Below are 16,179 nucleotides of genomic sequence, written 5' to 3'. Positions count from 1 at the left end.
AGACAGCTTCATCTAGGCTTGTAGGCTCGTTACTTAGCTAACCCATAGTGCTCTGGGTATCTTTTTGTCATGCAGTAAAATATTTGTAATTCCAGAGATTGTTCTTAATCACAAACAACTGTATCAGTGGCACACAGTTTCACAGTTAATTTTAATGTAGTATAACAGATCTTTTTTATTTAAATAAAAAAAAAAGTGTATATGTATAAATTTTTTTTTTCTTGTGTGCCACATGCACGTTCCTGATCATCATAAATAAAATACAGTACACTGTACTGCATCCAGCATTTTATGAATGGACTGTAAAATGGGGCTATGATATGAGTAACCCTGTGGCTTTATACATTTTGAGCGGATGGTTAGTAATGTCCATTCTCTAGTGTACCCCCATAGTATTTTACCTTGTAATGGCTTTTCTTGTGTGTTAGACCATAATGTAATATGAGCCTGTTACTATAACTGTCATGTACAGGACTGTTGCATGGTTGGAAATATAAATGAACAATAAAAAAAAAAACCATAGACCAGTAAACAGTAGAGCCGTTCATGTAACTATTTGCTATTCCGCTGCTATTACAAGTTGTTCCATTTTAAAAACCCCATAGCAGCCATGAGCCATAACTGGTGCCTGGTATAAACAAACAAGGCTTAGAATGAGAGCTGCATTGTGTGTATCTCTGGACATGCAGCACGGCTCAGGATCAAGCCTGCATAAGTGCCCCATAGCAAGTGGCTTGCTGTGGAGGAAGGAGCCAGGAGCACTGGCATGCACAGAGCAGGTAAGTATAACATTTCAAATGTATTTATATATTTTATATAATTAAACTTTTAAAATCGTGTTAAGACTTGTACTGTTTACTATTCCAAACCAGAACAAAATGATTAGCAAGAATGTCACTTTAAAGAAAAAAAAAAGGAATCTGTTTTTGTGACCCAATATGAAATTTCACATGACTTTTATTGTTTTACAGACTATTGCTAGTGGAATTGATGCTTTTGAAAACAAACCAAAGTTGGCAGATTGGAAAAATAGAGTGGAGGATGCAATTGGAGCTGCATTGTTCAAGGAAGCACATGAGAAAGTACCGAGAGTGAAGGACATGCAAAATATGCCCATCCCTCCAGCACTTAAGGAGCGACTTGGAGCCAGATTACAACAGTTCACCCACTGATGAAGCTTTAAGAGGATATGAAAGTTTCTTTAATGTTAGGAGCCTATTTTGCAGCATCTAATTCTACTGGTTCTACTACTGTGTATTCAATTTGTCACCCCAGTAAAGGAATTTTTCAAAAAATTAAAATACCTTTTTGAAAGTGTCTGTCTTTCTTGAAGCCAGGCACAATACATTGCGTGGGGTTTGGCATTTTATAAAAGTCATATTGCCCGTTGTAAGATTTGTTGTATAGCAATGATTTTTGTGGTACATGTCATTCAATACTTACCTCCCCATCCTCCTCCAACCTGTTTTTGATGGGATTTTGTAGTTTTTCATTCATTTCATCAATTTGTGTTGCTATCATTTTTAAATTTGTATTACAGTGTATAATATTTTTAGCTGTCATTAATGTAGGGGTTGCATTACAGTGCTGACCAACTTCTCTGATGCTCCACCACATTACCGTGTGTGCACACAGAACTGTTACAAAAGCAAAAAAAGATGAATGAATGAAAATATAATATATAAATAATCTATCATGGGTTGGCACTCCAGCTGTTGGGGATCCACAAGTCTCATTAGGCATTGCAAGACTCCAAATGCCGCAGACATGACTTGCAAGAGGCATGATGGGAATTGTGGTTCCCCACAGTGCCATGATTGCCTACCCTTGATGAAGGGTATCATGTTTGATTTTTATTTTTTTTATTTTTATAAACATACCTTCAGACAATTGAACAAAGCTCAATCACAAGCAGTGGACAGTTGCATTCCACTTGTGCAAACAACTGAAAGTGAACTAAGCCTTAAAGTAGAACTAAACCCTTTCAAGGTTTAGAAAAACCGTTAAGCTGGGTACACACTGTTTGATTTTTTTTTTTTTTTATTTTATAAATCCAGTGGGCTGAACAAAATAACCTGACAGATCACCATACTAACACGTGATGTTAGTGCGGCAATCTCCCCTGTGGTGCCTGTGGGTTCCGGCAGGGGGACTGCTCCATTCCCCCCTACCTGCACACACAACCAATGGCTGTGAGTGCTAATCGGAAGCTGGTTTTTCAGCATGTCCCTTCTGTCCAAAAGATCACTGTCAGCACTGACCCAATTTTGGCTGGTTTCTGTTGTGCTGGTAGATATTTGGCCTGTGTGTACCCAGCCTTACATTGCTGGCATGCTGGGAATGTTGACTGTCACATCTGCTTGTGCTCTCAACCAAACTGTCAAACCATCAAATGACTGGTGTCATAACTGATCACATGTGCCTTAACATGGCAGTTGCAAATCAGAGGCTAAGATGGTAGCTTCCTTGGCTGAAAAGAATAGAAGGGGCGGACTGACGATTTGGAAACTTGGGCACTGCCCGGGGTCAGTAGGGGGCCCCATAAGATGCCCCTGGTACCTTTTTCATAGGCTTTTTTGAGTTTGGGCAAGGACACAGGGGCCCCATGATCCCCTATTGCCCAGGGGCCCCATGAGATGTCAGTCTGCCCCTGGGCTTAACTCCAAGATGTGGTAGAGCTTAAAGCATGTGTCAAGGCGAAATTGAGTCCTCATGCACACTGGACATTTTTACAGCTGCTGTTTTTGGCTTTTTGACTTTTTTTTTTCTACAGCCAGTAAACCCCCCAGCATGTTATCCTATGTGTCCATGCACACATAGACTGTAATCAATGGGTTTTTTTTTTTTTGGCAGCAATGTTCTTTGGCTAGAAAAAAAACCCAGGACTAGTGGGTTTCTAGAGGAATTTTTTAGCTATAAAAACGCTCTAACACTGAAAAATGTGGTAAAACACTGGTGTTTTTGGACTTTTTTTTGGTAAAAAAAATGCAAACGGTGAAAACGCCACTAAATGTGGCAAAACGCTGCCAAATGCTAATGCTAAAAAGCTGAAAAAAACTCAGTTTTTAATGTGAATTTACACAGCTAATGTTACCAGCGTTATTAAAATGCCCAGTGTGCATGGAGCCTAAAAGAAAAAAAAAACCTGTTTTGGTACAACAGTCAGGTGAATTCACAATTGCATTTATTACAGGAATATGAAGGTATTCAGCTGTGTGTTACCTGTGCACCTAATTCACTACTGACTAAGGTCCAACTGTTAAACCCATATTTAGGATGTGACATGGATGCTAAACAACCACCCTCAAACTGCCACCCCTGAAAATATGAGGGGTGTTCTGCTCCATGGCAGCTGTCACCTTTGCCCACACATCTGCGTCATCAACTTGCAGATATCTGTAATTACAAATCCCATCTGGCACCACCGTAGTTCTCGAACCCAAATGTGGTGATTAACGCACCAGACGTGATTGACACTTCCTCCAGTTCTGTAACTGAAAATCCATACTGACAGGGATCTGGAGGAAGAATTTGCAGGAGCCTGTGCAATGCACCTGTGGTCCACTGTTTGCAGTCTCAGTTCTTAGGAGACTCGTTTTGTAAAAAAAAAAAACAAAAAACAAATTAAATGCCAATGGTTTTCCTTTTGCTGAAAATAGAGGTGCATTAACTGCTTACTCGCCGCCCTATAGTAGAACTACTATACAGGGCTGTGCAAAATCATGTATGTATGTATGTGTGTGTGTGTGTATGTATATGTGTATATATATATATATATATATATATATATATAATGTGTATGTGATTTGCATACCGCCCTACCCACGCCACCATTGGTGGCTAGGGATGTCAATCACCAGGTCCCGACCGGAGATTCCCCACCGGCACCTGGCGATCGCCGAGTACAACTGACGGGAGAGACTTGTGTGTAAAAAAAGGACAGGTCTCTCTCCTGCCAGCAAGGACATGCTGCTTTGTATTTCTCTGCACGACAAAGCAGCATGTCTCCATAGTAAAACAGCACACTTAGTAAAATGCACACAGTTAACCCTTTGTTCACCCAAATGTTAACTCCTGCCTACCTAGTGTCATTACTACAGCGTCAGTGCTTTTTATTAGCACTGATCACTGTATTAGTGTCACTGGGGATGTCAGTGGCAGGTAGGCAGTTCCCACCCAGTGTCAGAATGCCTGTCATCACGCAGGCCTGCTATAAGTCGCTGATTGCCGCCATTACTAGTATAATAAAAATTCCAGTGTATATATACCACTATAACTTTCACGTAAGCCAATTAGTTTACATGTATTTGGAATTTTTTTTTTAGCAAAGACATGTAGCAGAATACATTTTGGCCTAAATTTATGACAAAATTTGATTTTTAAATTTTTTTTTTATTAGATGTTTTATAGCAAAAAGTCAAAAATATTTTTGTTTTCAAAATTTTTGGTCTTTTTTTGTTTATAGCGCAAAAAATAAAAACCTCAGAGGTGACCAAAAAAAAATCTCTCTTTATGGGGAAAAAAAGACGAGTTTAATTTTTGTACAACATTGCATGACTGCACAATTATCAGTTAAAGTAACTCAGTACCATATTGCAAAAAATAGCCTGGTCAGGAAGGGGGGTAAATCCGCTGGAGGGCAACAAAATGTTGTTGATATTTTGGCAATTCATGTCAAGTGGGATGGATCAACCTTGGTACAACCAGCCTGCTCTTACATGGGTTGAAATTCAGCCGGTTCTTGCTGAACCAAATGAATGGCTTTATAGTTTGCATACACTTTAGTCTCAGTTTGGCCAGAATTCAAGGCCCCTTATACAGCCTGGATTAGGATGCAATGTGCCTCCACAGGCAATTCTTTAAGAACAAACACAAAATACTTACAAGTATTGCAAAGTGTCAGCACTTCAGGACTGAAACCGCTTCACATTCATGCATGCGGGAAGAAAGTAAAGCTGCTGCACCTATGTGCAGGCACCTCCAAGCCAATTTAACCACTTCCTGTCCACCCACAGATTTACTGTGAGCGGGCAGTGTCATGATCGCACGGTCGCCGCCACCAACATGCGACAATCGCACGACCGCGACTAAGAGTAATACATCACGCCCGCGGTGTCAGACCCCAGACCTCACCAACTCGTGACCGAAGGACCGGCCGATCTAAAACCGCGGTGTGACGCGCGTAACAAGGCCCCACCCAGCTGCACCCTGCACAGCGATTGTCCAGCTAATGGGCTACAATCGGTGCCTGCATCCTGAATGCGCTTGTTACTGGGTCGGGTTAATTACGCAACTAACCCTCTACTGCCACTGCCACCACCACTTTTGTCGGAGACTGGGAAACTCCCGTTATCAAATATACACTATAATGATTGAAAAGTCGCCTGTCCAATACGGTCACCGCAGGCCGATTGGGCAGAGGGTTAAACAAACACAGTAGCGTCTCTTGAAAGGCAGGAATTCGTGAATTGCAAGTAAGCGCTTAGAAACAGTTTAACACTTTCAGAAAGAAGGATTTATTACTAAAAGAGTCAAACAGGTGCAATAAAATATTTACAAAGAAAATGTAACTATATATATATATATGCATATAAAGGTACAGCAAAGAAATGATAGGAAGTTAAAGGGTTAAGTTACTTGCCAATATGCCTTGGTTTGTAAGCAGATCCAAGTGCAGAGCAGGAAGGGTCTTTGATCTCCTCTGTTACGATGTTAAACTCAGGAGATGTGCTTTTCTTCTTAACTTTCAGGCTTGCAGCCTGTCCTTTTTAAAATCTCCCTGCAAGGGGGGGTGGCTCTGAGTCTGCCCAATACAATATTTTGGGCAGGATGTCAGTGGACTCTCAATTAAAACTAACAGCTTCATACTCCATGATATGAACATAGGTGACAGCTGACCTGAGGAATGTTCAATTAACTCCTGTCAGCTGGTCAGTTTTATGAGGTTTTAACTTCTTTCAAGTCCGGGGAGAAGCTGCCTTATCTGTTTTATCAATAAATAAATAATTTGCGCTAGTAAATGTGTATAAATATATAAATATATATGAAGAAATCATCAAATCATAAGTCCAGAAAAAAATATATATATATGCCAATACCACAAAAAAAATAAATATAAAAAAACTTTTAGGTGCAAAAAACTTTTGTGCAGAAAAAGTGTCTGAATATGAAAAATTTCACCAAAAAACCTTGATAATATAATGGCAGATCATCCATAAATATATCTTCAGAAACGGAAACTCTGCAGCACACCGATCCTCATCGATCGAAATAACAGGATGAAAAACTTTGTAGTTAATCGAAAATCCACTTCTCCAATAGGTAAAGGACCACCTTCAAACGTATCCATAGGGGGAAATGCCAAGCACTCGGGAGAAACAGAAAGACTTCATGGTGCAATATTATAAAAACCAATTCCTTTATTAGGTACTCATTGCACTTACTCAAGAGGTGTCCCAGCCGACACCAGCATCAACAGCATAACAGCAATCACATAAACGAGCCTGGCTACTCAGCACATGCGCAGTAGCTGGCAGCCAAAAACGTAATAACGTCACATCAATCAAGCCCCGCCCTACGCGTTTCGTCATCGACGTCCTCACGGAGCGGATAGATGTGAGACGTCTCAACCTCCTTAAATATTCACTCACAGGAAACGAACAGCTGACATCAATGGGGAATCAAGCAAAGCAAGCCGCCCCATCGATGACAGGAGTCCACAAAGGATATAAAATGTATCCAATATATTTGCCATCACAAGCAAAAAAACTTTAAAACAAGAGAACAAAAATAAAATAAAAAATTAAATAAACAATAATAATAAATAAATTAAATGAATACAATAATGGGCCAGTACCCTCTAAGACTGTGTTTCAAAAAGGGAACTTAAAGGGCCAGTAACACTTTAAACACAAATAAAGGGGAACTCTAGTAATAATACAAAAATAATACAGAAATTGTACAAAAAGCATACAATCTCCCATATGTCATCTTTAAACAATTGCCTATATAAAAATATACTTAAAATAGCATAAAAATTAAAAATTTGTGAGAAAACAATTCAAATCTATATCGACATTTAACCCAAATGGTTGCAAGGAATTTAGTTCATAAATCCAAAACGTCTCTTTTTTGGAAATCTCATTAACCAAATCCGAGCCCCTCCAATGGGGTTTTACCATCTCGATCCCATAAAAGGTAAGTAAGCTCGGATCACAATTATGTACCAATTTGAAATGTTTGGATACACTATGTTTATCGAATCCTTTTACTATGTTTCTTATATGTTCGCCTATTCTTGTTTTTAAACGTCTCCCAGTTCTCCCAATATATCTCAAATGACATGGACATTCTAAAACATAAATCACATGTGTAGAATTACATGTAATCAGGGATTTAATATCATATTCTTTTTTGGAAAATGAAGAGCAGAATGACTTTCTTTTTTTATTATTACCAATTTTACAGTCCTACAAACTTTACACTTCCTACAAGGAAAAAAACCCTTTAAATTTGGAAACAGATCGAACTTTTTTGGGGGTTCGATGACATTGCGAGCCAGTTTCATCCTAAGAGACTTATTTTTCTTATAAATTAATTTAGGAGTTTTAGATAAGAATTTATTTAGTATATCATCTGTTAACAAAATGGGCCAATATTTTTTAAAAATTCGTTCAATATTTTTGTATTGCATATTATAGTTAGTAATAAAGGGTACATTATTTTCAAATCCCAAATGAGCCTTTCTATTTCCAAGAAACGTCTCCCTATCTTTAATACTAATCGAATTTCTCTCTTTAATCAAAAAGGTCTTATCATACCCTTTCTCTATAAATCTTTCAATTAACACCTCAGATTGATCGAAAAAATCTTTGTTAGCGCTACAATTTCTTTTTAATCTGGTAAACTGACTTTTTGGAGTGCTATATAACCAATTTGGATGATGTCCACTAGAAATAGGTATATAGCTGTTTTTGTCCACTTCCTTGAAGTAAGTTTTGGTGCAAATTTGGCCATTATCTTTATATAGGACCAGATCCAAAAATTTAAATTTCCTCAAAATCACTAATAACAGTGAATCTCAATCCATAGCGGTTCATATTAATATATTCCATAAAGGAATCGAGCTTTTCTCTGGATCCATCCCATACCATTATAATGTCATCAATATACCTCTTGTATAGCGCCATCTCTGGCCATTTATTGAAAATACTTTCTTCCTCCCATTTATCCATTACCAGATTTGCCACACTGGGAGCATACTTAGCTCCCATGGCAACACCCTTACATTGCTGAAAAAAAGTGTTGTTGTACCAAAAGAAATTGTTATTCATCGCAAATTCAAGTAATTCAACAACAAACTTCCTCTGCGATCTTTTCAGGAGTGATTTATGTTTAAGGGCCCATTTTACCGCATTAATTCCATCATTTTGATCGATGTTAGTATATAAAGATTCTACGTCTATAGTAACCAACATACAATTATCAACATTATGTAATTCTTTAAGAATGTTAATAAGATGTCCACCATCTCTCAGAAAAGCCTTATTTGTCATAACAATGTTTTTCAGAAAAGTATCAACATATTCACCAACTCTTGCAAATAAAGAATTTATCCCACTCACAATGGGTCTCCCCGGTGGGTTCTCCTTATTTTTGTGTATTTTTGGTAAATAGTATATAGTAGGTATTTTCGGATGTTTAGTCAATAAATATTTTGCTTCTTTTTCAGTTAATACCCCCAACTTTTTTCCTTTGTTAATAATACACTTAAGTAGTAATTTAAGTTTCTTAGTGGGATTTTTTTGCAAAATTTTATATGTATCTTCAGATTGTAATAATCTCTTCATTTCTTTTTCATAGTCATTCTTATTTAAAACAACAATACTTCCCCCTTTATCAGCACTTCTAATTACTATATTCTTTCTCTTTTCAAGATCCTCAATACCCAATTTTATATCTGGTGGAATACAGTACGAATTTTTAACATTAATACTCTTAATCTCATTTTCTACCATATTTTTAAATACCTCCAGAAAAGCATTACCAGAAATCTTAGGGTTAAATGTAGAAGCATTTTTTAAACCACTATTTTGAAAACCATGAGAAGATAAAGTAGGATTGTTTCCTTGCGATTTATTCAATTCAAAAAATTTTTTAATATTAAGTTTTCTCACAAATTTTTGCAAATCAATAAAAACATCGAATTTATTTAAATTCGTCCTAGGTATATATTTCAACCCAAGATCCAAAACTTTAATTTCTCTTTCAGAAAAAGTAACATCACTCAAGTTATAAATTCCTGCCCCTATTATTCTCTTTTTCTCTTTTTGTCTCCTTCCTCCTCTTTTGCCTCTGTATTTCTTATTCACTCTTCTCTGCCATAATTCCCTTGTTCTCTCCAATCTTTCTCCTGTGGTCTGTAACCCCTTGGTGCCATATTCCACCCCCGGTGATGGTATGAAAAACCCCCCCTCGGTGGAAAAAAATTTTGGTTTTGATAACCTCCTCTCCTATATCCATTACCCCTATATCCACCTTGACCTCTATAGTTGGAAAAACCTCTTGAAGGTCTACCACTATATTCATATTGATGAGGTGATTTATCATGAACATTTTCAGGTGTTCTATTGCCAGAATTCTGAAATGTCACTTTTTGTTTAGGAGAAGACATAGTGGTTAGATTAACCATTGGGGATTTTAAATTAGGTATAATAATTTTTTCAGGTGTAGAAAGTTGGGAGTCACACCCATCTGTAGTGATCTTATCTTGCCATTTATACACTCTATTATTCCTATAGTCTTCAGTGTCTCTTTTATATTTTTTAACCTTTTTGTTTTTAGTATCCTTATCGACTTTAACAATATGATCCTGTAAATTCTTTGATCAATCTTTATAATCATTGGTATCTGCAAAAGGTAACATCACATCCTTCAACTCTTTAATTTTAAAGTCTACTTTCCTCAATTTAACCTGTCGCCTTTTTATAATTAATTCCAATAAACTGCTTTCACAATGGTTAAAAAACTGAAACCACTCATCTACTAATTCTCTATCATCCATCCCATCATTGGCAGGTATATCCCATCTCAACCTCCTGGGAGTAATTTTCTCTTTTAGATAGAGTTCCAAAGTATTCACATCCCACCATATTTTAATTTGCTTCTCCAAAAGGTATTTCAAACTTTTGAAATTTTCTTCTAAATTCATACTATTTGAAATACCCATGGGATTGAAAACTTCACTAAGATCAACTTTTCTTTTTTCCATATATCCAAAAATATCCATGGCTGCCAATTATAAAATCCCTCTAAAAAGAGAAATTACCAAAAATAAGAAAAATTAATAATAGCGCCTATGGTCAAAATTATATAACTTACTAATAGTGTACCAGCTGCAAAAAATCACCATATATAAAGTGTACCAATAAATAAATAATTTGCGCTAGTAAATGTGTATAAATATATAAATATATATGAAGAAATCATCAAATCATAAGTCCAGAAAAAAATATATATATATGCCAATACCACAAAAAAATATAAATATAAAAAAACTTTTAGGTGCAAAAAACTTTTGTGCAGAAAAAGTGTCTGAATATGAAAAATTTCACCAAAAAACCTTGATAATATAATGGCAGATCATCCATAAATATATCTTCAGAAACGGAAACTCTGCAGCACACCGATCCTCATCGATCGAAATAACAGGATGAAAAACTTTGTAGTTAATCGAAAATCCACTTCTCCAATAGGTAAAGGACCACCTTCAAACGTATCCATAGGGGGAAATGCCAAGCACTCGGGAGAAACATAGTGTATCCAAACATTTCAAATTGGTACATAATTGTGATCCGAGCTTACTTACCTTTTATGGGATCGAGATGGTAAAACCCCATTGGAGGGGCTCGGATTTGGTTAATGAGATTTCCAAAAAAGAGACGTTTTGGATTTATGAACTAAATTCCTTGCAACCATTTGGGTTAAATGTCGATATAGATTTGAATTGTTTTCTCACAAATTTTTAATTTTTATGCTATTTTAAGTATATTTTTATATAGGCAATTGTTTAAAGATGACATATGGGAGATTGTATGCTTTTTGTACAATTTCTGTATTATTTTTGTATTATTACTAGAGTTCCCCTTTATTTGTGTTTAAAGTGTTACTGGCCCTTTAAGTTCCCTTTTTGAAACACAGTCTTAGAGGGTACTGGCCCGTTATTGTATTCATGTAATTTATTTATTATTATTGTTTATTTAATTTTTTATTTTATTTTTGTTCTCTTGTTTTAAAGTTTTTTTGCTTGTGATGGCAAATATATTGGATACATTTTATATCTTTTGTGGACTCCTGTCATCGATGGGGCGGCTTGCTTTGCTTGATTCCCCATTGATGTCAGCTGTTCGTTTCCTGTGAGTGAATATTTAAGGAGGTTGAGACGTCTCACATCTATCCGCTCCGTGAGGATGTCGATGACGAAACGCGTAGGGCGGGGCTTGATTGATGTGACGTTATTACGTTTTTGGCTGCCAGCTACTGCGCATGTGCTGAGTAGCCAGGCTCGTTTATGTGATTGCTGTTATGCTGTTGATGCTGGTGTCGGCTGGGACACCTCTTGAGTAAGTGCAATGAGTACCTAATAAAGGAATTGGTTTTTATAATATTGCACCATGAAGTCTTTCTGTTTCTCCCGAGTGCTTGGCATTTCCCCCTATGGATACGTTTGAAGGTGGTCCTTTACCTATTGGAGAAGTGGATTTTCGATTAACTACAAAGTTTTTCATCCTGTTATTTCGATCGATGAGGATCGGTGTGCTGCAGAGTTTCCGTTTCTGAAGATATATTTATGGATGATCTGCCATTATATTATCAAGGTTTTTTGGTGAAATTTTTCATATTCAGACACTTTTTCTGCACAAAAGTTTTTTGCACCTAAAAGTTTTTTTATATTTATATTTTTTTGTGGTATTGGCATATATATATATTTTTTTCTGGACTTATGATTTGATGATTTCTTCATATATATTTATATATTTATACACATTTACTAGCGCAAATTATTTATTTATTGGTACACTTTATATATGGTGATTTTTTGCAGCTGGTACATTATTAGTAAGTTATATAATTTTGACCATAGGCGCTATTATTAATTTTTCTTATCTGTTTTATGATGGGTAAGCCTACACAAGGTCTGGGATCAGTGCTTCCCAATGCTCTGATGAGCTGGCCTTATCATGATTTTAGGTGAGAAAGGTTACACTTTCGCAGACTGCCTGGCACCGAACTGAGGATGCCTTAACTTGGGTTGACCCCCCCATCTGTCAGCATATAAAGTTTGCCTCTCAGGAAGGGAGGGGGTAGGGTCTGTAGGACTGAGGAATACTTCCAATAAAAAGAAAAGGAAAAGGGGAACTCCGCGTCCAACTCTGATGAGCAAGTTTGCTACACCTCCCCCTCAGGTGGTTGCCAGGGAGGGAACTACAAGTTCCCTCCTGACGCAACCGACCTCTGTCCAGAGGTTCCTCTTGGGTCGTCCTGGTACCGCTGCACTTCGGGAGAACCGGGTTCCGTCTGAAAAGGAAGCCGTTTTCCCCAGCAACACTACTGGGCCAACCAAGTGAGTGGTCACGGGTGCGCACCAGTCGGCTGTGGCTATCCGAATACCGTGGCAACTGCCGGGGTGCCCACCTGTTCACAATACACTTCGGCTCAGGGGTGTCATTTGCTAACATATTAATATGTAGCTTCTTGTCGAGGTAGAGAAAGAGATTTCCCTCTCCTACCTTCTTCCTCAGGCTTAGGACTACATCTGGCCTGAAGGTAGTAGCGCCTGTGGGCACCGGAACCGGATAGGCGAATTCTGGACCTCGCCTCCCAGTGGTGTCCACAGGTACCTTCATCCAAGATGGACAGTCCTCATTACCTGCTAGCATCCAGGCCACCAGTTCCTCCAGTTTCCTGTCCGCTAGGTCAGTCACAGGTCCAGCTGAGCCATGATCCTCGCATCCAGGCATCTTACCGTAGCCAGCTGTACCCGCGACTGATGTAACCTGCTTTTTGGCCTGGGGAGCAGACCAGGCCTCAACTGCCTCAGTCTCCCCACGCCCAGACCTCTGGGGGTCTCTTTTTACCGGTGGGTTCCTAAACTGAACCACTGACATGCCCCTCTGACAGTTACCCTTCTCCACTGTCAGACTGGGCATGGGCGGTTGGTTCTGGACTAGTGACAAGGGCCCAAGTTGCTCTTCTTAGACAGGGCCGAACACCGCCAGGCCCCTCAAGTGGGCAACTGCACCCAGTTCCACTCCGCATTGCGGGCCATTCCTGACCGCTGGAGAGGCGGTCGGTGCATTCTCAACCCCAACTAGCTTTCCCGTGGATTCAGGCAAGCCACATGGGGTAGTGAAGGCTGGTTCGTCTTGAGCTTGCTGGGTTAGAGATGGTGGCCCATGCTCCTTGCTCAGGTCCATGATGGCAAAACAGTAGGCACCTTCCGGATGCTCCATTACCTCATGGCTCCTGGGCATGGGGTGGGCCACAACCACCGGGCTGGCGTTCAGTTTTCCAAGGTCCTCAGAAAGCCTGGTCATCGTATCCTGCTTGAGGACCGCGACCACCAGGGATGCCGAGTCTCTAGCTGACCCCTGGATTCCTGTCTGTGCCATTCCCTTTGTCTCTGTGGCCCAGTCAGCCTGCACCTTCTGGATCCAGACACCATCTATCAGAGGCCTGGCCAGCAGCTTCGGAACCCGAGTGCCAAGGAAGGGTGATTGGGTCTGGGCCCTGCGGCCCTCTCTCTGTAACCCAAGCATCAACCCCCCTTCCACTCGTAATCCAGGCACGCTGCCCCTGCCTATGACATCTGTCTGTCTGCCTGTGAACACGCCTTGACAAGTAAGATTAACTGACAGGCTTTCAGGCTTCCACCCCCCTGGGAATAGGCCATTCTTCCTGTCAGGCTTTTGTTTACCCTTCCCAACAGGGGGGCTCAGCCCTGGACACAAGCTGAAATCTCCATATGAATGACTTTCCCGGGCTGCCTTCCCTGTGGGACTACAAGTCACAGCTAGCTTACCTCTGAAGGTCATTTGGGACTCACTTTTAAGGGCTGCCTGAAGTGTGGAACTACAAGTCCCAGCCAGCTGTGGTGTGCCTTTCTTAGCAGGGCAACTCACAGCTAGCGGACTTCTGAAGTTCCTTTGGGAATCGCTTTTCAGTGCTGCCTGAGGCGTGGAACTACAAGTCCCAGCCGGCTGCCTAGTCCTATGCAAGGCCAACGGCTGGGCACTTATCAAGGCACAATCTTTTGGGCCCGGGCAAGGAACAGGCCTATCTAGATCATCCCTTTGCCCAGCCCCCAGAGATTTTACCTCTGCCCCCGTCACAGCACTGTGGGTGACCCCCAACAGTGAAAATACATAATTTGTCTCATCATGAAGATCACAATCATTGTTAGCATTACCAACCTTACCATCAACAATACTAACATTCTCAACGACATTACTGGCCTTACTATCAATGTTACTGACATAATTAATGACATTACTGACTTTACTATCAATGTTACTGACATTAGTAATATCACCTCCATTGTCATCACAACGATTATCAACAGTCACGTTCATAATATCAATGACACATGCGTTCAATACCTCCCCAGACAAGGGGATTTCTTCTTGTTCTCCAGCTAATGGAGAATCCTGTAGCCCCACTCCATTCCCAGCCCCCTCCCTCTGTTCATCTGCCGGTGGCCCAGACATTACCCCAATATCTGTCCACAGTACCTGGGCTGGTCCAGAGAGTTCCAGGGGGCCCTTCCGGGTCTTCTTGGCAGGGGCATAATATGAAACAAGAGTGCCTAGGTCAGCACCCAACAAAACAGGTGTGGGCAGTTCATCTGAGACCCCCACCTCTCTCATCCCTCGCACCCCAATCTAGGCATACCTTTGCACAGGGTATGCGTGAACGGGTCCCCCAACTCCTGTGAGGGTCAGGAACTTTCCTGGGATGAGGTTCTGTGGCTCAATCAGCTCTGGCCGGATCAAGGTGACTTCTGCCCCAGTGTCCCTGAAACCAGTTGCAGACCGGTTGCCCACAGTAACGGGCTGCAAGTTGGCGGGGGTTACCCGCATCTTCCTGCGAACGAACAGCACAGAAGAAGAGTTGCTGGCCAGCTGGCTAGATGATGTCGTCTGCTTCTGCTCAGGACACTGGGTCCTGGGATGTCCGGCTTTCCCACAGGCGAAACATCTGCGGGTGTCAGGCAGGAATAGCTTGGCTCCAAGCGCTGCAGAGGTGAAGCTTGACTCACCGAAGTAGGAGAGGTTGCTAGGGATGATTTCCCCCCTTTCCAGCTGTTTGGAGGAGCCTTGCTCAGACACTCGCGTGTGGATGAAGGTATCTGCCAGGTCTGCTGCAGCTGTAGTAGATGCTGGCTCCCTCTCCAAGACAAACTGTCTGACGTCTGCTGGGCAAATGTGCAAGAGTTGATCTCGTATCATGAGATCCTCTAAAGACTCGTAGGAGTCAGCTTTCAGTCCCTTAGTCCACTGTCAGAATGTTGTGCGTAAGCAACTCGCCACATCTGTGTAAGAGTCCCCAGGTCCCTTCTGCATGGACCTGAACCGCTTGCGGTACACTTCCGGGGTTATCTGGTACTTCCTGATGATGGCATCTTTCAAAAGTTCATAATCATCATCCTGCCCCTCTGGCAATTCAACAAATGCGTCCAGGGCCTTGCCTAGTAGCCCTGGTGTCAGGTACCGAACCCATTGAGCTTGGGGCACATGGTACAATAGTGCAGCAGTGAGGATTACTTCATCCACTTCAAATGTATGGATGGGGGAATTAGTATGGCCAGCTTTAGATTGTAAGCTCTTTGACAGCTGGGACTGCTGTTGACTGTAAATTGACAGTGCTGTTTACATACCTGTAATAACTATTATTATAACATACCACATTTATTTTTTAATGTGTCCGACTATCTCCATCTCTGTCCACTTTTAGACAATCCCTGAAAACTCATCTCTTCAGAGATAAGCCTACCCCCACAATTATTACTTTTTGTATCTCGACTCTCCCTCTGATTATAAGCTCTAACGAGCAGAGTCTTCTGTATCCCCCTGTATTAACCGCTTCCTGACCACCCTATAGCAGAAATATTGCTACAGGGTG

At 40.5% G+C, this 16,179-nt stretch overlaps 1 protein-coding gene across 1 annotated transcript in view; it reads left to right on the top strand.

The window, feature by feature from the left end:
* The window catches only part of LOC149445916 (glutathione S-transferase theta-3-like), a 30,488-nt gene extending 29,174 nt beyond the window's left edge, over nt 1-1,314 (top strand). The window contains exon 5 of the mRNA XM_089653202.1: nt 972-1,314. Within this exon, the coding sequence (XP_089509328.1) occupies nt 972-1,172 (201 nt within the window). The 3' untranslated portion in view covers nt 1,173-1,314. The remainder of the gene's footprint in view (nt 1-971) is intronic.
* The last annotated feature ends 14,865 nt before the right edge of the window (nt 1,315-16,179 follow it).

The sequence above is a fragment of the Staurois parvus genome, unplaced genomic scaffold (assembly GCF_062004578.1).
Source record: "Staurois parvus isolate SC_StPar_1 unplaced genomic scaffold, SC_StPar_1.0 ptg000704l, whole genome shotgun sequence".
NCBI lineage: Eukaryota > Metazoa > Chordata > Amphibia > Anura > Ranidae > Staurois > Staurois parvus.
Note: the sequence above shows the minus strand (reverse complement) of the source record. Positions and strands in the feature narration are given on the sequence as shown.